The sequence below is a fragment of the Lycorma delicatula genome, chromosome 8 (assembly GCF_047948215.1).
Source record: "Lycorma delicatula isolate Av1 chromosome 8, ASM4794821v1, whole genome shotgun sequence".
Taxonomy (NCBI): Eukaryota; Metazoa; Arthropoda; class Insecta; order Hemiptera; family Fulgoridae; genus Lycorma; species Lycorma delicatula.
The window spans coordinates 29535547-29557854 of NC_134462.1; the positions used below are offsets into that span (position 1 = coordinate 29535547).

The 22308-nt window shown below is 27.1% G+C and overlaps 1 protein-coding gene across 2 annotated transcripts in view; it reads right to left on the reverse strand.

Moving 5' to 3' along the window:
* Positions 1-4074: 4074 nt before the first annotated feature.
* LOC142328966 (uncharacterized) overlaps positions 4075-22308 on the reverse strand; it is a 284506-nt gene continuing 266272 nt past the window's right edge. Inside the window, exons 9-12 of one of the 2 annotated variants that reach the window (XM_075373187.1) lie at positions 21753-21935; positions 19954-20286; positions 18741-18822; positions 4075-5692 (exon numbers count right to left, since the gene is read on the reverse strand). In XM_075373187.1, the coding sequence (XP_075229302.1) occupies positions 5302-5692; positions 18741-18822; positions 19954-20286; positions 21753-21935 (989 nt within the window). In that variant the 3' untranslated portion in view covers positions 4075-5301. The remainder of the gene's footprint in view (positions 5693-18740; positions 18823-19953; positions 20287-21752; positions 21936-22308) is intronic. The other variant, XM_075373188.1, reaches the window with a different exon arrangement.

Sequence of the window (22308 nt, forward strand, 5' to 3'; positions counted from 1 at the left end):
GAGGATGCAATATTTCATTTGATGAGTGTGGTGTTGGCCGTGAGGCAGAATATGTTTTGGGGATCTTCCTAGATATTTCCTGAGCGTTTATAAATCTATGGTGGACCTTTACCATTTTCCAATTACAAAGGCGAGTATGCACTTGAGAATGAACTCCAGGTGTTAAAAATCATTTCAATCTTCGAGATGTGTTCTGTGAGGGCAGCCATGAAGTAGGTCCCAAATCAGTTGATTTGGAAATCGAGAGTTCTAGTGTTCAAGTCCTAGTAAAGCCAATTATTTTTACACGGATTTGAATACTAGATCGCGGATGCCGGTGTTCTTTGGTGGTTGGGTTTCAATTAACCACTCATCTCAGGAATGGTTGAACTGAGACTGTACAAGACTACACTTCATTTACACTCATACATATCATCCTCTGAAGTATTATCTGAATGGTAATTACCGGAGGTTAAACAAGAAAAAAAAGAAAGCCATGAAGTAGGGAAGATGCTATGTAAGCAAGGCTGTGTGCTGGGTCCTCTCTTGTGGGTGGTGGAGTTTGACTCTCTTCTGCGGCTGAGGTTGCCCAGTGGATGTTTTGTGGCCTATGCAGATGACGGGCTCCTGCTGGTCGAAGGATGCTCACGGAGGGAGATCGAGCTCAGAGCCACTCGTGCATGCAGGGTGCTTGACCTGTGTACTCATCAACACAAGATGACTTTCAGCCTGGAGAAGACCATGATGATGCTCCTCAAAGGCCAATGTCAGGCCATCGAATAAAGTACACTCAGGTTCAGAAGTACCTCGGGGTGTATCTTGATGAGAATTTCAGTTCAAGAGGCACCTTCAATACTTCGCAGAAAAGTCTTGTAGTGCCTTTTTTGGGATCTGACATGATCAATCCAAATTTGATCTCAATTTTAGGACCCTAAGCATCCTCTACAAGCGCATCTACAAAGCAATTATCTTCTGAAATCTATGCTGCGCCAGTTTGGGCAGACTCTTGTTTTAATAAATTTTTATTATATGATTAATTAATATTTTACATCTTATAAGTTTTATTATTTTGGGGTTGTTTTACCCTTTTATTAATAAAATTCTGGGCGATGATAACGCCCAGGCATTTTTCGCCCTCAAACAAAAAAAAAAAAACCTTGGGCAGATAGATTGAAATTCCATAGTTATAGAGATATATTATTGCAGGCCCAATGATTATTACTGTTTATGGTAATGGGTAGTTACCGGATGGTTTCAAGGGAGGTGGTCTTAGTGATTGCGAGAGTGATACCGGTTGATATTGTAGCTCTTGGATATAAGCTCTTGAATAAGCAGACAAACAACAACAGTAAAACATATATAAATTAACAGTCATACACAACCATATAGTAATTATAATCAGGTAAGGCAATTAGATTGAGTAAAATATTTTTTAAATTACTTCTGTTTTCATTTCATTATGAAATTTGCATTTACTTTTATGTATTACAGTTTATGATTCTGATTATAAACTGTATAATCACTGTATTTAGTAAGTAGTATTTTGCTAAAATTATAATGTGAAAATTAATTTTAGGGAAAATAAAAAAAATGTGTTTATAATATTTATATTTATTGTAAATAATAATATTTTATACATAAAATACAATACATAACAATGATACATAATATTATACTAATATTAAATTCTTAATTCTAGTCTTTTTGTTTATTTAAATAAGGTACAATATACTGGACAATAAATTATTGTACAAAAAAACTACACATTCACACACGCACACACCATGTGTGCAAGCTGCATGCAGTGTTATTTTATACATATGTCAGTATTTTTTCCTTATTTTAATATTGGTTAACAGTAAAAACAGTAGAGATATAAATGTGTATGTAATATAATCTGATCAATGCTGTTTGCTAGGTTTCAGTTGTGTTATCTGAAGCCAGATTTTATTTTTATAGTTTCTTAATAATTTGAAAAGATTAATAAATCCAACTTGTAATGCCCATGACACATTTTGGATTTGATCAGATTTTACTATTATACATTTTTAAAGCCTACATTTGAATAAGTTTTTCACAGTTAAATCCTAATTTATCCCTTTTGAAAGTTAAAACTTTTTTGTGAGCTTCTCAAAAAAATGCAACTTGCATAATTTGGTTTAAGCAAGCAGTTCAATTGACATGAAAGTTCATTTATCTGAGAAGATCTAACAAATTATATGCAAGGTAGTATAATCAATGGTCTGGCATTCTTCACATATCATTTTATCTCCCTCATTAAAACGCAAGATGTTTTTACATTAGATACATGCCAGCTAAGTGAATGAGAGAATTGTGATTAATTTATGAAGGAGATACCTTAATTCTGGATTAAATAAAATTATTTCCTTAAAGGGATAGGAATCCAATCCTTTTATGAACAGGAATGTATTTTTATTTTTGAATTATAGAGTAGGGAACTAGTTAATACGTTTGCTGCACCTGAGCGTAACTTTTATACAATCTTTTTACCCCCTTAATGGCAACAGAATACAGTTATGCATTCAAAGGACAACTAACCCAATATAATGGGTTTTGAAAATTTTTGAGGGGAGGCAGACCTAGTTTTAGGATATTTAAGCTCTAGTTTCAAGGGTGGTTGCAGATTCTGTATATTATAATGTTGATTAAATTTAAAAAAAATATATATTTTGTGAGTAAATCTTGTATCAATTTTATTTATTTTTTGTTTTTACAATACCTGCATTACTTTCAAATTTATGTTTAGAATATCAAAAGTGATTTTTCACTAAAATACCAATGAACTTAATTTCATCATTGAAACTAAGTTTCTCTTAAAAAAAGAAAATAATATTGAAAATTATTTTATGAATTTTATTCATAAAAATTTTTGCATGCAGCATTATGACACAACAAATTGTAATAATAAAACGTACGTTTAGTAAAAACAATTATTAATATATGAGTACTATATAAATATTTATGAACATTATATAAACTATTATTATGGAAATGGTACATTTTTAACCATTAAATTTGAGTAAATTGTCTATATATTTATTCAATAATAATTTTAATCTTACATAAGTACAGAATATATGTATTAAAGCTTTCTTTTAATACATATGGTTAACCCATAAAGACTGATATTTAAACATTTTTATATATAATATAATATGCCCTTACAAATACATAAACACTCATACACTTATAAACATACACACATTTGTCTTTTTTCTTATAACTATGTTTTCAAGAAATTTTTTTAACAATGAAGGCACTTAACTGAAACTTAATGTTTACTATTTATTTTATCTGATTTCTTTAATGTTATTTTTTATGTAATCTATTTATTTTCTTATGGGTCCTTTCCATTAATGTTCTTCAAACAATGATAAATTGTCAAGAAAAAATGTTAAACTAATTGGAATACTTGTTAATCAATAGACATTATATTAAAAACTAATATTTTAATAAAAAATCTATATTATTGAAGAGTATAAAGAATAGTTCATAAAATTATTCTTTAATATTGAATAATAATTTTATTATTATTTTTAACACTAATTTCTTATATTATACGTGTAAATATTAATGCAGACCATAAAAAAAGTCTTTGGCAGTCTTCTATTAGATCTCTTTTATTTGTTTAATTATATTTTTTTGAAGAGAAATTTTCATTTTTTTTTAAAATTGTAATTATTAATTAAAAAAAAAATATTATACCCCATTTAATTTCATTGTATGTTTTTAAATCCTTATTGATATGTCTGTTAAAAAAACTGTAATTCTCTATTTCGTGATTAAAAAAAATGCTAAGCTTACAATATAAAACATATATTTCCTGTAGTTGATAAGAAATTCGTAGACTATTTTTCTATAAATCATTTTGTTGTTCAAAATAATTAAAATAATCAAAAGAATTAATATAAAATTGTTTATTAAATATCTGTTTTTAATGTGAATGATAGTTAATCGATTTTTTAATTAAATAGTTTTTAAAATTTTTTTTACACAATGTAAAAAACATATTATATTTCTACTTGTATAAAATTCTAAAATTAATATATTATCTGTATTTGTAAGCTATTTATGAATAAGTGCAGTCATCTTTATTTCCATGACTTATTTCGCTTTCTATTTACTTAATTTTCATTAAAATAAACTCAAATTCAATATGTTTATAACTTATTTTAAATATTATCAGTCATATAATAAAACATCATTTGTTAAATTTTAAACACAGTTTTCATACTTATTTATTAGCTATTTTATATATATATATTTTGTATAATTTTTCATTATTATACTTTGTATAACCTAGATTTGCTGCGCATCCAACATAGAAGGCAAAACGAGTGACAAAATTAACATATTTGATGATACCTATCTTCATATGAATCATTGATGTTTCAAACTTGTATATGTTATCTGACAACTATATCAGTAGATGGGTAAGTTTATTATTAGTGGAAGGTGAGTTATATGTTACCTGTAATTTTATTTTATGTACAATATGCAAATAAAATGTTTATGGTTTGGTTATTTTAAACAAGGATCTGTCAGTATTATTTTCTATAAGGAATTCATAACTTTATATTGATTCATAACTTTCTATTTAAAAAGCTAATTTTTATGTTAGAATATTTTGTTGCGAAACATTTACAGTATAATTATGTATTACAAAAAAATAGTTCCAAGAACAAATTTATTAATGATTTTGTGTGTTACAGAGGAAACGACATGATAGTTTGAGACCCAGTTGAAACAGTTTGATTTTAATGCTACTGATTCCTGACATGATACTATTCCCAGTTACTGTTATAACTTGCCTGGCCTGGTGATCCACGGATGCAGCAAACTACAAGTATATCTATTACATGGGTAATACTGCTGTCTGTAGTTATATAACACTTTCTTTTGTTCTGTGAGACCTTCTCAGCACAGCCTTATTTTGTGGTTTTATAAAAGTTAAATATTTATTTTTCTTAAACTTATGTTATGAAGTGTAAATGTTATCATTTAGTATTCATATAAAATCAGTACTAATTATTTGTTTAGAATAATAAAAAAAAATATATATTAAAAAAACAATAAACTTTACTGCTGGGATGAAAACTAGTGTTTAAAGCAAATGAATGAAACTCATTTTCATTTACTTATAGAAAACATTATAAACAATTAAATTGAGTTTAATATAATGTCTGTTCTTGTAATAATCTGACATATAAGTTAGATGTCATTATTATAATATTAACAATACATCTAACTAAATCTACATCTATTCAAGTCATATTGTCTGTTTGAATCTGTTAATTTCACTTAATATCTGTTCTTAGAAGGGGATCGGGAATGTTGATGCTGTCGCCATTCACCTTGATGTTGTCCGTGGTGGTGATGGTGGTGATGATGATGTCTCTTTTTATCAGGTGGAGGTGCTGCTGCACCATTTCCTCGACCTGATTGTGGGTAAACATCACTTATAACCATTTCACTTCCTCCACGTTCTCTGTCCATAGTTTCTTTTCGGCGAAGCGGTGGATGTTGTTGTCCCACTTTATTGCTTGCTGATTGATGCAAATTTTCCCATGCTTGTCGGTAGTAACGATTCAGTCCACCACCACCTCTTGATTCTGAGCTAGAAGAATCAAATGATGCTACTGTATTACAGTCTGGTGAGGCACGGTGTCGATAATGTTTGGCACTACGATTTCTGTAAACAAATATTATTGTTAAAAAATGTTTAATTTTTGTTAAAGTTTTCATTATAAAAAAAATATTCCATTTTATTTTAATATTTTTAAAAACAAAAAAAATGTATATTTTATTGTATCTTTAAAATGGTTATTTATTTGCTAATTAATAAAACCATTTTATTGCCAAAGCGCAATATTTTCTTTATATTAAAGTAATAATAATTTCATTATATTAAAGAATTACAAATATCTTGTATTAATGGGGTCTTCCAAATCTGGTTTAGAATATATAACAGCTTAATGAACTTACTCAAAAACTGGTTGAGTGAATTATTAGCATTATTATTGGAAAATATATTTTTTCAGCTGCATCATTTTTCAAATGATGCTCAAGGAGATATATATCTGCAATGCCATATTGTCAGTGTTCTTTTGTTATTTTTTTTTGGTTAATGGCTAACAATCTTCAAAATTAATTAGTTTGAATCTGTACAAGACGACTACCAAAAACTGGATTAAAGGAAGCACTTGTTCATAATGTAATTTTTTCAATTAGTGGTAACATTTTATTGAATATATTCTCCAACAAAGAATTTTGATGAAGGTCATTTACCTGTGTTTTATGTCATTTAGTACTACAGATAAAATAATTTTTAATACTGAATTAGAGCTCATTAACTATCAGGTTCATTACGCACTAGGCAGTTAGTTGTAGGCAACCAAGCTGACAGAGCCACCAAACGCAAAGGTTAATATGCGTTTATGGAGCCAAAAAATTTCCAGCAGCCAATATAATATTAGTGATGCACAGAGCAACCAACTCATTGTGTTGCTCATTTTTCTTCAGAAGAAATGCAAGATCTAAAATTTGTATCTCTGCCACTTATGGATGATCTAATTACATTTAACAAATTATTAAATGATTTTATTGACATTCTTACAAAATTAAAATGTTTATCTTCTTTATTCTTCTTTATATTTGTTTATTCTCCTGCTTGTAAAATAAGTACTGTTAAAAATTTTTTTTCAACATTTTCTTTTCTTTTTGTTTTCATTTTTTAAATAGTTAGTAATAATTACAGCTATTTTCTCGACATCCATTCTCCTGACTGATTTATGCAATGCTGACAAAAGAGATTTCGTCTCTTTACCCTCTCACTTATGGTCTCCTGTTAACTTGGTTGCTAGCAACTGATTGCCTAGTGCGTAATGAGCCTTATGGTTACAGACTGAGATTTTAAGCATAGCATAGTAGAAGGACAATAAATTTATCCTTTTATCATTCTCATCTAAACAACTTATAACCTTAAAGAAATGAGTGAAAGGTTAACATCTCTAGATGCAGTGCAAATTAATCTGAATACTGATCTGATTTACAGTAAAATTAGGAGAAAATTTGCTTTTATACAGTTTTGTATTAAAACTATATTCTGTAAGTATTCTAAATATATAATATAATTTCTGTGCCACTATTAGTAGGTAGGTATTAAGCTCAGACATCTTGATCAGCATTTTCTTTTTTTTACCTTTTGTTATATTATTTATAATAATAACTTAGTTGAATCTTTGATTACATTTTTAGCATCATTGGCTTCTGTATTGTGATCCTGGGTTGAATTCCTGTTGATGGGATTTGAAAAAAGAGCATCCTCAATTATTCTAGTTTTCTGGGATAAAAGATTCCATTTGATATATAACAGACATATTCCTTTGATACAGCAGACAATAGAAACTGTTCAATATGAAATCAAGTTCTGCCTACAGTAAGTCTCAAATACAAAGTACTAAAAGGGTAGATCTTAAAAAATTTATCAAAAAATTATATTAATATTCTCCTATTGAGGTTACTGTCCACAAAATACAACTGGACAATATATTGGTGCTATTATGTAGGCCAGGTATCATACATAATTTATATAGTATGAAAATTATACAACTAAAACTATAAAAATTATTCTACTTCTTTATTGTGAATTACATTAAATTTTTGTTGTGAGTGTCCCTGAAATGCATGAAAAATTTTTAGACATAGACTCCCGACATAAAAATCAATAAAAAATATTCTAAATATACATTGAAAAAATGTGGGTTCTTTTTTATGATTTTTCAATATTGTTTGTTTTGGAGTTTGAATGTTTATATATTGTATTCTAATAATTTTTGCCGTCACACAATTATTTTAAACAAATGATGTTCATAATAAAATGTGTAACATTGTAGTTACTAAAGCAAAACAGAACAAAATTAAATAAAAAATAGTTCTGAGATAATAGTATAAAAATAAGTGAACTTGAAAGTGAAGAATTTCCATGTTTATTATTTTCATAAAGAATATCAGTTTAAACAAAAATCAATTTTGTGAAATATCTCAATTGGTTCTTAGCATATATATTTATATTTAAAAAAGGGCAAAAAGATGGAAAACAAAGCTTTTTTGGCTTTAAATTTATTGTTTATTCTTAAGTAAGAAATTCCTTCTAAAGTTTTTCCATATATTTCAGGGATCTCTGTACATGCAAATAGTTAGATCTAATTAACTGAAAGTAAAGTTTTTTGTTACTAAACATTTACTGTAGTATTTCTATTAAGAAATTATCAGGATTGTTAAATAATCTGTATTTAAAAAAAAACTAAATGTTTAATTTCATTTTACCTTCAAATAATCTAAAAGGTAAGCATAATATTTTTAAATAATTTTTGAGTTTGTAATTACATTTGTTTTACATTTTTTTAAACTAATTTAGTAATACAACACAGACAAATCCTATATCTACGTCTTATTTGTATTTCATATGGCAATATCATATCGTATCAAACTGCAAATATTATAATTCTAAAAGTTTTGTAATTCACATATTTTAACTTACGAAGTCAGAGTAATGTATAACTAATAAAGTAATATAAATTTACAAGTGTTAATTAATTTCATGCAAAGAAAAATTAGTTAAAATATTTTTGAAAGATAGTTGTGCAAGATATTTTTTCCATATTGTTAATGTGAGAAACAGCAAAAGAAGAATTCAGTTTTCGTAATGAAGTGCATTATCTAATATTTTAAATATTGTAAATTAATTTAATGATTACTTTATGTGAAGGAAATTATCACAACTGTTAAGATTTCCTCGTTCTCTTCATAATCATGTTTTGATTTTGATTAAAGGATTAATTGAGATAAGAGTATAAGGTAAACATTTTTCAATTGTTTTACTTTTTAAGTTGAACAATAATATATCAAATATTGTTGTCTATATGTAGAGCATATATATGTATATTTATAATATATCCATATGTCATATATATAACATATGTCACATATATCATGTCATATGTATATGACATGTTAAATACTGATATAATTTATAATTGTTACATTAAAAATAATGTTTAATAGAAACAATCAATTATCAGGGAATTATTACGCAACATTGTTAGTAATATGAAAGTTTTTATAATATTTTCATCACTAACAGTGACTGTAACTTCTACACAAAGAGGCTTCATTAATCTGACAAAGGTAATAGTTGACTGAAGCTTAAATCTTTTTTCACTAATTTTACTCTTTCTTCTCAACAGTCTAAATTTACATTTTTAATTTCTACAGTAAAATTGTTTGCTACTGTTAAAAATCATTTTGAAAGAAAAACTGGGGATGGAGATATCTTTTTTAAATGTCCACTATTATCAAAATCACTGAAAAACCTAAAATTATATTGCGGTAAAGATAAAAAGCCCATATGAATAACATGTTTTTCTGGCTTGTTTAGATTACATTGGCGATTGCTTATATAAAAGAAAATGCACAAAAACCATGTTTTCCTGCACCGTAAAATGCAAACTATGTTTTATTTAAACAAGTTCTTAATAAAATATCGTTAAACGAAATAGACCTTAATTAGGTATAACTTTTTTTATACCTGTTGGTTATGATGAAATTATAGAAAAAATGTTATAAGTAAGGTTGTTTGGCTAGTAAATGTTTAATGAATACTTAATATTGAACTCTTTATTTGTTGATGCACTGTCATGTTGGTATGACTGATTATGTTCAAAAACATGTATAATGCATACATGCATTGACAATCTATACATCGACTGTTCCCTTTGTTTACTAGTTGGGAATAGGAATATATTTTGTACCTTTAGTATATATTTATACCATTTACTGTGAATTATAAATAATAAGAATAAGTTTCAGTTCCACCCAATTAATCCGAGCCAGTTGTGTATTGCATATTTAATATTAATTGTATTAATGTTTGTATTATATTTATCGTGTGTACTGATTGTGCTAAATATAATTTATATTTTTTTCTTCATGACATCATGAATAAAATGAATTGTATTAAATGTGATTTAAAGTTGCTTTACATCTATTGGCTTTTTAAATTTATTTTTGTGTATTTTTTAGATTTTTTGTACTTTTGAGTAAAATGTATTCATTAATAAAGTATCTTTGGTAATTATTTAGATTCATATGTGGATTTTACTTATGTTCTGTTACAAACTTAATCAAAATGTGTTTACTTTTGATGAGAAAATTTTTATTTTAGAATTCTTTAGAAGTAAATTATGCATTGCTTTGTTGAATTGTAGCAGTTTGTGTGAATATCAAATAATTATAATACAGTGCTTAAGTGCGCAGATAAAACTGAGTGTTGTGCAATAGAAATAGGTAATGACAGTACCTTTTGATTTGTACTTTTAGGTCTCTAGAAAGAGTACGACAGGTTGTCATCATATCGGATTAGAGAAATAACCAGCTCGACTGCGATAAGCCCGAGAGAACTCCCTGCGGCCGACCTGCTGGTCGGGGAAAGGCAGTGCGAGAAGAGTGTACCATCGCGAGGGCATCGCACGAGCTGGGGGGAGCTTTCGCTTCTTCCCGCTGGAAACAAGAGGATTCCCCAAGCAAGCGGTTAGTAAATGAAGCCCCCCATCATGCAGCAAATTTCATAACCCCCCTTCAAAACACATGCAACCTGCAGTCAGTTTCAAATGTTATATATTTCTGTTCTACAGTAAATTTTTTTCATAATTTAAATAACTGTGATGTTTGTTTTCAAAAGTCGATGTAAAGGTTTTAAATAATATTTTTTTGCATTGGTGTGTGTCATAAAATTTTAGGTCAAATTATTTTTTATAAAAACTTTTTTTGGTGTAATTATTACTTAATCAGTTATATTGATTTTTTTCTTTGAATATTTGTGGTCCGAGTTATTGTTGCTAACTTATTAATAAAAAATTAGTCTTCACATCAAGATAAATAAATATATGCATTATTTGTTTCTCAATTTTAAAATGTATAAATTATCTTGATTATCTTTTTAGATGTTCATAATTATTTTTAATAAATTTCTTGTTCAGGTATGTCAAACACATCAACATTTGTCTAAAATTTCAATCATTCATTTGTTTGATTTAAACATTTTTTTCTGTATTTATATGTTTTCCCTACTGTTTTGGTAGATTATATAAAATGTATTTCTAAAGAAAGGGTCATTGGTTTGTTGCTTACATGTCTTTCCCAATCTTTCTCATGTCTGTAATGCACTTGGTATTTAAGGTACAAGCAGTATCAATAAAGCATTGCTTTTTTGAGAGTAATGATGTTCCCAATAAAACAATGTAAATTTTATAGTGTGAATATTTTACTTGCAGAGCTAAATATTATTTTGAATGTTTATGGGGTTGGCATCCTGATATGTAACAGCTAATTAGCATGTGTAACATATTGGGATGTTCACAAACTCCCTTTTTAATTGAATGTTAAAAAGGAAGATGTAAATAACTATCACTTCATTTTTACTTTTCAATATTAAGCCTGTGATACTGCTTGTTATTTTTTAGTCAATATCTGTTTTGCTGTAACACCAAGATATGTTTTCTGTATTTCAGAAATACATATCTGGAAATTAAAAAGAAACTGAGATTATGAAAAAATAGTTCTATTTATTCTTTTAAAAATAGTTTATCAACAACCTAGATATTGTTCAGTTAGATAACCTGAATTACTAATATTATGTTGATGTTCATCTTGAAGAGAAATGGCAAGAGTTTAGTTATTATAAGAGCTCTTTCTGAAAAATGTATATAAATTTTAAATTGACACTTAATTGTTTATAAATATGATTTGCTTAACTGATAATACTATTAATGAAAGCATAATAGTTTTTTTATTTAAAGTTAGATTTTTATTGTTAAAATATGAACTGTTAATAAATGTGCAATCCTTAATTTTGTTAGTAGTTAATTTGTTAAAGTTATTTTGATTATATTATTATTTTAGTTTTTTATTTTACTGAATTTTTAACTTAAATGAAGAAAATAAAATAGCATTTTCTGACTGCAGGAAACAGAAAATATCTTAATAATTAAAGAATCAGATTTAAAAAAAGAATTATCTTTAAGACAAACCAAAACAAATTCTTATTATAAGAGACTTTCTTTACTTTAAATCAAAATATTTTTGCTTTCTAATGGGTAGCTTTCATCAGCATATTACAAAGTTATTTGCTTATATTTTTTCAAAATTTGAAAACATATTCAAATGATAAAATATAGTGTGAAAATATATCGATTTGAACTTTAAGAATAGTTGATATTTGTTTTCAAACAAATGTTAGTGTTATTTTTTTTCTGATTTCTTCAAATGTATTCAGATATGGTTATTATTTGTTTGTAATTTGTATTTGACGTTAATTTCTAAAATATAACAAAAGAATTTGGTTAGCAGTAAACTCTTACGTTTAAAATTTGATTAGGTTTGTCTGAAAGATAGTCATTTTATTATTTCATTACCAACTTGCACAAAAAAAAATCACCAAATCTCTTCTTTTTAGAGAATGATTTGAAATGGTAAATAAAAAATATAGAGATGATTCATAAGGTCATAAATTAATACTTATTTGATTAAATTAGATGAGGGTTGTCTTTTAAGTAACAAGGGTTTTTGGATTTTCTTTGAAGATATCATATTTGCAGGACACAAGTTTATTGACAATATTAGTTTGAATCTCTTTCTCTTGTCTCTCCTCTTCTAAACTATTAATCCACACTAGTTGTTGTAGATTATGTTAGTTATACAAATTTTGTTGAGTGTTTGTAGACTAGTCCTGATAAATTTTCTTTTTAAATGATTAATTAACCATGTAAGCTCAGTCTTACAAAGGGGAATGTGATATGAAATATTTGTTGCGTATGACAATTGTTAAAGTGTGATGGGGATTTAAACCCAGAGCCTTCTGGATGAAAAATTAAGACACAACCATTTCACCAAAAGAGATTGGCAAATGCTTGGGTAATGACAAACTAAAGAAACTGTTAGGGAAAGGTCAATTGGATTGGTAATATTTTGGAGCTAATTTATTTATATAAGAATGCCTTATTTATATGTTGATTGGTTAAGAAGTAGAATTGGTAAGTATTTTAATAAATTAAAAAAAAAATTAATATTCTTTCTATTAAAAATGTTTATAATCAATAGGTTATTATGTTAAAGACAACCCTCAAATCTTACTAAAAGAAAAAAACAAACATATTTATACATTAATATTGTTAGTAATAAATTCTCTTACATATTAATTTAAAAAAAGCTTAAACATAACTTGTTACTGATGAAATAGGTTTTTCTTATTTTTCTTCAAACTTGTTAATACAGTATGTTAACACTTAATTAAATTGAAACTTTATTAAATAATTTATCAATGAAATTTAAATTTGAAAATCCTGAACTACTTGTACTAATTATTCGAAAATTTTGATATACATTATAATAAAGGAATGAACTGGTAGGTGTTAAAGTCTGTTAGTACTTTTTTAGAATATTGTCAGAACTATTATAAATGATTTAAAGTTTTTGTGTAATTTAGATTAAACTAATTTTGTGCATATGAACTTTAGGTCGGCATCTTTGATGATATTTTTCCTTATTTTTGTAAGAATGAGTCTAATGGGTTGAAACTGAAAAATCTGCTGAATTGTTTAATTTAATAAGTCTGAAAGTTATGTAGGAGTGTAATGTAGTGTTGTAATCTTTAATATATATTGAAATTTTTCCTATCTTAACTACATTCATACCTTTTTGATTTTAATTATGTGCATTCAAGAAATTGTGGTGTACATAAATAACAGTTATGGTTTTTTAAGTACCATAATTCATCTCTATTTAGAGGTTATTCTTTTTGAAAAAGTAATATTAATGAACATAAAAGTGAATAGAAAACCGATGATAAAAACATTAAAAATTATGTGATAAGATATCTATAAATGAGAGTTGGAATATGTAAAGAATTGCTACAAAAGATTTTTGTTTTCTATTTATTGGAATTTTTACATTTGAGACAGTAATTATCAGCCCTGAATTAAGATAATTTTTTTATTTATGTGTTCAGTATGTTCTATAGCATTCATCCAATGGTACAGGTGTGTTATTTACATATTATTCAGAATTATTAATTGATGATATATAATTCTGAAATTGTAAAGATTTCAAAGATGTTTTGAGAATAAAGTAGTATAGAAATATTTTGTAAAAAAGAATTAAGAAAATTAAAAAATATGATTGAGTGCAGTAAAAAAAAAAAAAAAAAAAATAGAAGTTGAAATATATTTTTTAAGGTAAGTACATGTAAAATATTGTATTAGCATATTATAAGGGTACAAGAAAAAAATATGTATTGTAGTTGTGATATCAATTCTTGCTTTTCAGCTAATTAAAAATATTGATTACCAAAAGTGGAAATGTCTCAAGTTTCAGGACAAATGAAGTTTTTATTTTGTATTGTAACATTTTGTCTGTGGCTTTAATGTAAAATATTTTGAAAAATCAGTGGCATATGTATAGAATGCCTTAAAAATAAGATTTGTATTTGAAAAATAAGATCTGTATTAGATACAGCAGACTGATCAGAAAGGTAAAACAGAAAACCTACTTTTTTGAATGTAATATGTTATGTTCATGTATGATATTTCTAAATTAGTTTTGCAAAAGTAACCTTTAATAATGAAAAAAGTAAATAACTTACAGAATTATTTGATACATCACTGACAGTATATCTTCAAGTTTTCCGCCTAACACTGTTAATTCGTGATGTTCTCACCAGGTGGCACACACATATAAGTAATTTCATCAGTCGTCATGGAGTCATATATTGGTGCAGAGCATGCTCAGTGTTGTTTATGGTTTCATGAATCCAAATTGGTTATTACCGGCAATTCATGACTAAATATTGCAAGCAACTACCTCAAAGACAGTCTGTTATTGCATGGTACAATCGTTTCATTGAAACAGGTTGTGTATCACATAGGATGCCAGGTCAGGGTAGACCTTCACTTTCTGAAGCGGTAATAGAACAAGCATGGCAGACATTCTTATTTGTAGTCCAGGTAAACCAACAGGATGTGCCAGCTTAGAATTGAATATTGTTAGGGTTACAGTATAGAAGGTATTGCATAATCAACTGTCATTTAAACCCTACAAATTACAACTGATACAAGATTTGAGTGTAGGTGATAAAGAAAAATGAACTGAGTTTTGTGTAATCATATTAAGCAAAATTAAGACTCACGATAATTATCTTAATAAAACTGTGTTCAGTTATGAAGCAATCTTCCATACCAGCAGTAAAGTAAATCAACATAATGTTCAGATATAGAGTGAACAGAATTGACAACAAATCGAACATGTTTGGGACTCCTCTAAGGTAAATGTTTTTTGTTCTGTAAGCTGCCACAAATTGTACGGTCCTTTCTTTTTTGCCGAGTCAACTGTAACTGGCATATCATACTTTTTTTTAACCTCCGGGTCCGCTGTTAAGCAATTTTTTTCCACAGAGGATGAGATGAATGCTTTGTAGCGTGTGTGAAAAATCACATGCCTGACCAGGATTTGAAGCCAGGATTTCCGGGTGAGAGGCCGAGATGCTACCACTTAAAATACCACTTATGCCGCCAGCCATCTTTGTTAAAGATGAGTTTTTGTTCCTCCACTTCCAGGAAATGTCAAAAAGCTACAGCACTGAATAAAATAAACAGTTGCCACCATAAATCAAGATACGCCTCTTACGATTTGGCAGGAAATTGATCACAGATGGAACATCTGCTATGTTAGAAAAGGTAGCCTTATTGAACATTTGTAAATGAAACTTGAAGGTATACCATACTCAGTGTTGTATCAAACACTTCTGTAAGTTATTTACTTTTTCATTATTAAAGTTTAGTTTTGTTAGAAATACTTTGTATGTATAATGTAATATATAGTGTATTCAATACCACTAAGAAGAAACCCCTCTTATTTACTTCAAACTCTATGAAATTTAAGTTTTTAAATTTCAATTTATTTCAAGGATTTTTTAAACTGCTTTATTTCAATTAATGGTTGATCAGTGAAGTTAATAAATTCTTTATCCTCTACTTAAAGTATCTCGCATATTATTATTCTCTATAACATATTGATAATATATATTTTTTTTAAATAGAAATTAAAAAATATTATAAATCCCGTTTATTCCCAAATATACTAATTAGTAAATTTAGCTAGTTTGAAGTTCTTCTGTTTTTTAACTTCAACTTTTTTTTTAATTTTGATTATTTTTCAAAAGATATATTTTCTAAAGTCATATAATTTTTAAATGAATATTCCATCTAAAAAGTTATTTAAATCAATTAATTTTAAGTAAAGTACCTAGGGTTATTAACCGTATGTGAAAAAATTAAAAATAGTTGAAATAGCATTCAATTAATTTTTCTATCAATACCTTATTGCTGAAGTTTTACTTGAAAAATAAATAGAAAAATTAATTCAATTAATTTATACCACTAGAAGTGAAGTTCATCCAAGTTTAAACACATTTTTTTTACCTCTGTCCTTAAACTTCAAACTAGCTAAGGTTAATTTATTAATAACAATTTAGAGAAGATGTATGTGTGGAATGTAATCAAAAATAAACTTACAAAGAAACATTATCAAAATAAATTATAAGTCTTAGAGATCAGGAAACCAAGAGAGTAAAAGTGTCTTTTTTCTTTTTATTCATTAATTGTGTACATACCAAGCCAAAAAAGGAATACACATGAGGAAACAGTCATTTTTATATTTATGTATGTAGTAAACAGAAAAATACTTCTAAAAAGTTTCATTAATTATGCATTATATCCACGAATATTTTTTTTAAATCTAGGAGAATAGTTTAAATGGTTTATGGTGGAATAGTTTAATTTTATAATAGATTAAAATATGAAATATGTATTTAAAAATGCAGTCAAATAACAGACAGCACTATTAAAGATAGAAGACTGTGTTTATAGTCTTTATAGTATTAAAAGTTTAGTCTGGAAGATAACAGACTAAACTTTTTTACTGAGTGTAAAAGCTTATGTTATGTTTAAACATATATCCAATAGATTTGTAATTTTAATTTTGTCTTTAATTATTTATGAATAAAGATGAAAAATTTTAGTTTCTTTGAATTGAAAAAAAAGAAGATAATTCATTCTACTGTGTGTATTTCATGATACTGTTTCTATTTGAAACTAGAAAAATTGGGCCAAAATTGCAAAATAAATGAGCATCTGAAGAGTTATTAAAATAAAGCACACATTTAAAATATATCGTCAAATCAGTCTGAATAATCCAGATGAGTGGGATTATTTCGGTCTATAAGAACTCTGTGTTTGCATTATTTCCTAGGTCTACAACATGTTTGTAATTGAGTTACTTGTAGAATTAACCACTAGGATTACATTTCATTCACAAATTGTGGCAGATAGAAAATCTATTAGTGAAGTTGCTAAAAGTATACTTTTTCTCATTAACAACTGTTTAACATGTGGAAATACTAAACTATAATTAACCAGATCGCAACTAGATGTTGAGGTTTTTGTTATAATTAGGATCAAAATATATTTACTTTATTTATTTACTCTTAATGAGTATGGGCATTTACCTACAGTCATAACTAAACCATTCATCCATCCAAAAGTAAATGGATATCTCTATCTAGTTACAGTTGCTTCTCTTTTTATTTATGGTGAAAATTAGAAATGAATTTATGAAAAATGACAATTTTGATGGGATTTAAACGCAGAACCTGATAAATGTTTTTATGTACGAACAAAAACATTACTTTGCTAAATGAAACCGAAGAAAATACTAAAACAAAATCTGAATTAATGAAATGTAAAATTAACTAGCCTGGGATTTAATTAAATAAACCTAAACTTTTATTGCTTGTAATTTTTTTTAAGATTTAGAATTTATTTTTTTTTCTAATTGTTATTACAATTAAATGATAATGTAATAAAAAATTAACTTTGTAAAATATTTCTTATTCGTAATTTGAAAATGAAATATTTTACTTGTAATTTTGCATGAATCTGTTCAAGTAATTGCACACGAGAAAATAACAGTGATAATTTAACAGAAATCTGGAATAATCAATATTTCATTATGTTTTTGTTGCCACTAATTTCTGTTAAGTTATACGTTATCAATTTACAATTCAGGGTAAATTCTTAATGCTGAGGTTATCTTTCAATATAGAATCTTTCTTTCTACCAGTTTATTACAAAATTAATGAAATTTTTATATAATGTATTTCAGTGTTTTTAATACTTTGTTTACAAACTTTTCTTTGAAGTAGAATAATTTAATCTTTCAATTAATGCTTTGTATATCATGCAAATTATGTAATATTTTAATTATTATAGCTAAATTCTTTGCCTGAAATAATCTTTGTCATGAACTGTTTGTTAAATATATTTCTTAATAACTTTCTTAATTTTCTCTATGATTTATAATAAAATTCTTATATTGTTTCAATATATGTATGTAAATTGTGTTAGATTACAACACCATGCCACAAATAGTGTTAGATTAAAGGTAAATGTTACTAAATAAAAAATTTATCCAGTTCATCAGATGAATTAAAATCAAATGTATATCAATGACTATGAAAAGTTTTTTGATAATTTGTTTCTGAAATTACTAGTTATTGTTTAGTTAAAACATAATTATTAAATATTAACATAAGTAAGTAGTTATAACTTAGAATAAAAATGGTGAATTACCTCCTGATTAAAATTACTATTGTTGTAACTACAGCTGCTAGGAATACAAAACCTCCAAATACACCTAATGCTATTATTGCACCTGAAAATGAAAAAAATAAAATATTATGACAAGTTATATCAAACAGGTTTTTTACAATGCAATACTCTTTTAATATAAACTGATCATAATTTAGATTATACAAAATTACATGAAAGTATAAAAATGTAGCTGCTGTATATGAACAGTACTATTTTAGATTAACCATTGATAATAATAGTGTAAAAGTATGGTATATTTATTTGTATTGTTACAAAATTACATAAAAACATAACAGATTAGGAGATTCATATGTTCTCTACTGTCTAACATGGTTTATGACTTTAAATGTATTTTTCATCATCAAACATTGTGTTGTAAGAGACACTTTTTGTTTTAGGTATAACATGAAGTAATTAAATAAGACATGTCCTTTGGGGAATTTTTGTCTTCTGTTTATTCATGTGAACTAACAGTTTATAAAATAGTTTGTTGTGAACTAGAACTAATTAGTAGAATTAATTCTACTTGTAATTTTAAGTGGGAACTTTATTTATATAATTCTGATACAAATGCTTGGGTACTCTCGTAAGAATTCTTTTATAATATTTTGTTGGGGAGCCAAGGGATTAAATTAATAATGTAATCATTTTCTGCTGCTTATTATTTACAAAACTGGTATTTGATTCTTCATGTGTTTTTTATTCTTTATGCATGTGTGTGCGCGCACATGCTTGTTGCCTACAAAAAGGATTTGATATTTGAGAAGTTAGGAACACAGAGTTGCCAACTTGCACATTTTAGTAGTGCAAGGTGGGTTGGGAAAAGGGAAAATGTGAGTGAGAGAAAATCAGTTAATGGACTGTAGTTAACACATATAGTGCTTGGATTGTTGTTGCATTATTGTTGGCAACACAGAGTTGCCAACTTGCACATTTTAGTAGTGCAAGGTGGATTGGGAAAAGGGAAAATGTGAGTGAGAGAAAATCAGTTAATGGACTGTAGTTAACACATATAGTGCTTGGATTGTTGTTGCATAATTCATAGACATTGACTGTATTCTCTGTATAGGTATTCTTGAAAATTTATATTTTATATAAGCAAAAAAGAATTATATATAATTACCATTAGAGTAATAGAAAAAAGAACATAAAAATAAAATGAAGAGAATTAGAATAAAAGATTTCTACATACCAAGATTGAGTTTTGCACCCATAGTGTGCCTGTGTTCATCTTCAACAGAATGTGAAGGTAAATCAGCATTATTGCGTGCTAAATCATTTCGTATATGTACAGAATCGGGTATTTCATTATCTTGTGGATGTGCTGATGCTACAATCGGTGTACGTCCTGATTCACTGTCATAACTATCTGATGGTGTTGTACTTCTAGTTGTCGCTGTTGTTGGTCTTGGTGAGAATGGTCGTGGTTTTTCACGTGGAGGTGTTGGTGGTGTTAATCTGGTCGTTGGTGGATTTGTTGTTGGTCTTGTAGCTAGTATAATTCCTCCATTTCCAGTTACAACCTCTGAAAATGTATAACAATATGTTTATGTTTAATATGTTTATATTTATATCAATAGTTTTTATGTTTAATATATTTATTTAATTTCTAACTTATGCTTATTTTTATGTGCAGTGAAATCAGTATATGGATTTTTCTACAATGACAATACTTGCTAGTCTCTTCTCATTTCTTTGTTACAGCAATGTATTTATATTTCTGTATTGTGGGAAACACAATTTCAAGAATCTTTCTGTAGTGGTGACATTTGACACTTCTGATTCATCTAAGTGCTTAGTGCATGATTGTCACAATCATATTACATACAGTAATCATATTATCTTAAATTCTAGAACAACTTCACATCCATTTGTCCTTTTATTATCAAATAAAAGCTACATTGTAGCTATTAGTTGGTGTAGGTAATTCCTACCTACACCTTTAGGAGTATCCTTTGCAGAATTATACACCAGAATCTCTTACAAATCTCTTACAATCTGTTTATTTGCTGAAAAATAAATGTACATGTGTTGATTTGTGCTTATCATGTATGGAAGTTGTTTGAGCAACCTCTCATTTTATTGTTATTGTTTCACAAGCTTTTTTGTTATTGGATAGGCTTTCAAATATGTTTTTCTCAAGAAGGATGTTTTGTAAATATACAATTTTATTTTTGTTTGAAAATTTGAAATTATTCTTGTGTTTAAAAGAAATTTGTAAATTAATAAATGTTGAAGTTTCAATTTAGCTAGTTTATCGATAAGCATATATAGACGCTAAAGAAAAAAAATACTGAAACATATAATGAAGATTGTAGTTTCAAGAAGATTCAAAAACCAGTATTAATTAATTGGTCAAGCTGTTCTGCAGTTAATTTGCCAAAAAAAATAACTTTAACAATTTCAATAAATGGATAGTTTAAAATTTCCAGAATGATTGGTATGCCAATCTTTAAATCATTAATGTCTTTTACACACACAGATAGGGCCAAATTAAATGGTAAAAGGAGTAAATTTACTTAAAATTTATTCAAGAACCGTTTTCACAAATTAAAAATAAAGAACTAAATTTTGGTTTAGATTCATAAACAATTATCATCAGTAGTCAAAAAAAAAAAATTAAGGAGTGATTTTTAAATCTGTAATTGTTATTCAATGAATGGTGAATTAATATGATTGTAAATATGTTTATTTAGCCATATATTTATTTATTAACACTGAAATGGTGTGTGCTTCTGAGGATAAACTTATCACCTATATTCTTGAACTAGTACACATACTTCATGCATCTTATATTTGTATAGTTACAGATGATAGCATTAGTGAGGTTAAACCAACCCTCTAAGTACATATAATTGATTATTTAATAATCCGTATATATTTATATAACATGTTTGTATAAAATTTATGTAACAGTTTGTGTACATTAAATTCTGATACTGAATATAATGTATATTAATTAAATAAAATTTGCTTTAGAACTGAATTTACCTTTACAGACTGGGGCAGCTTTATCGTAACGACCACTTGGTAGACATGTTAACTGTTTGGCTCCAATAAGCCTGAATTTTCTTGACTCACAAGCATATTCAACTACAGTTCCAACTGTTGTTCCGTTGTTTGATAAGAATATTTCACCATTTTCTATATCTGGTGGATCTGGGCAGCGAATTGCTATGAAAAAGAAAGATGTATAATTTTATGAATATTAATATTTCAAGTTAATACTTTATTTAATTGTGTAATTAAATAATTATTCTTATTATAATTATTCATTTTAGGCTTTTTACATTTTATGCTGCGAGTATTAATATGTGTTATTGGCTTTTGGTAAATAGAAAGTGTCTGTATTTTTATTAATTTATTTTTATACATTATTCTTTACACACTGTATGCAGTACTTTGGCTCATAATGTAAGTAAATATAATGAACTAATTAATCGGTTTATGACAAGAAGGATATTTATTGTACAATAATAATCATGTTGAGTAATTCTTGGAAGTTATCAGATGAAAGCAATTAAATTCTATCCTTCACTGACTCATG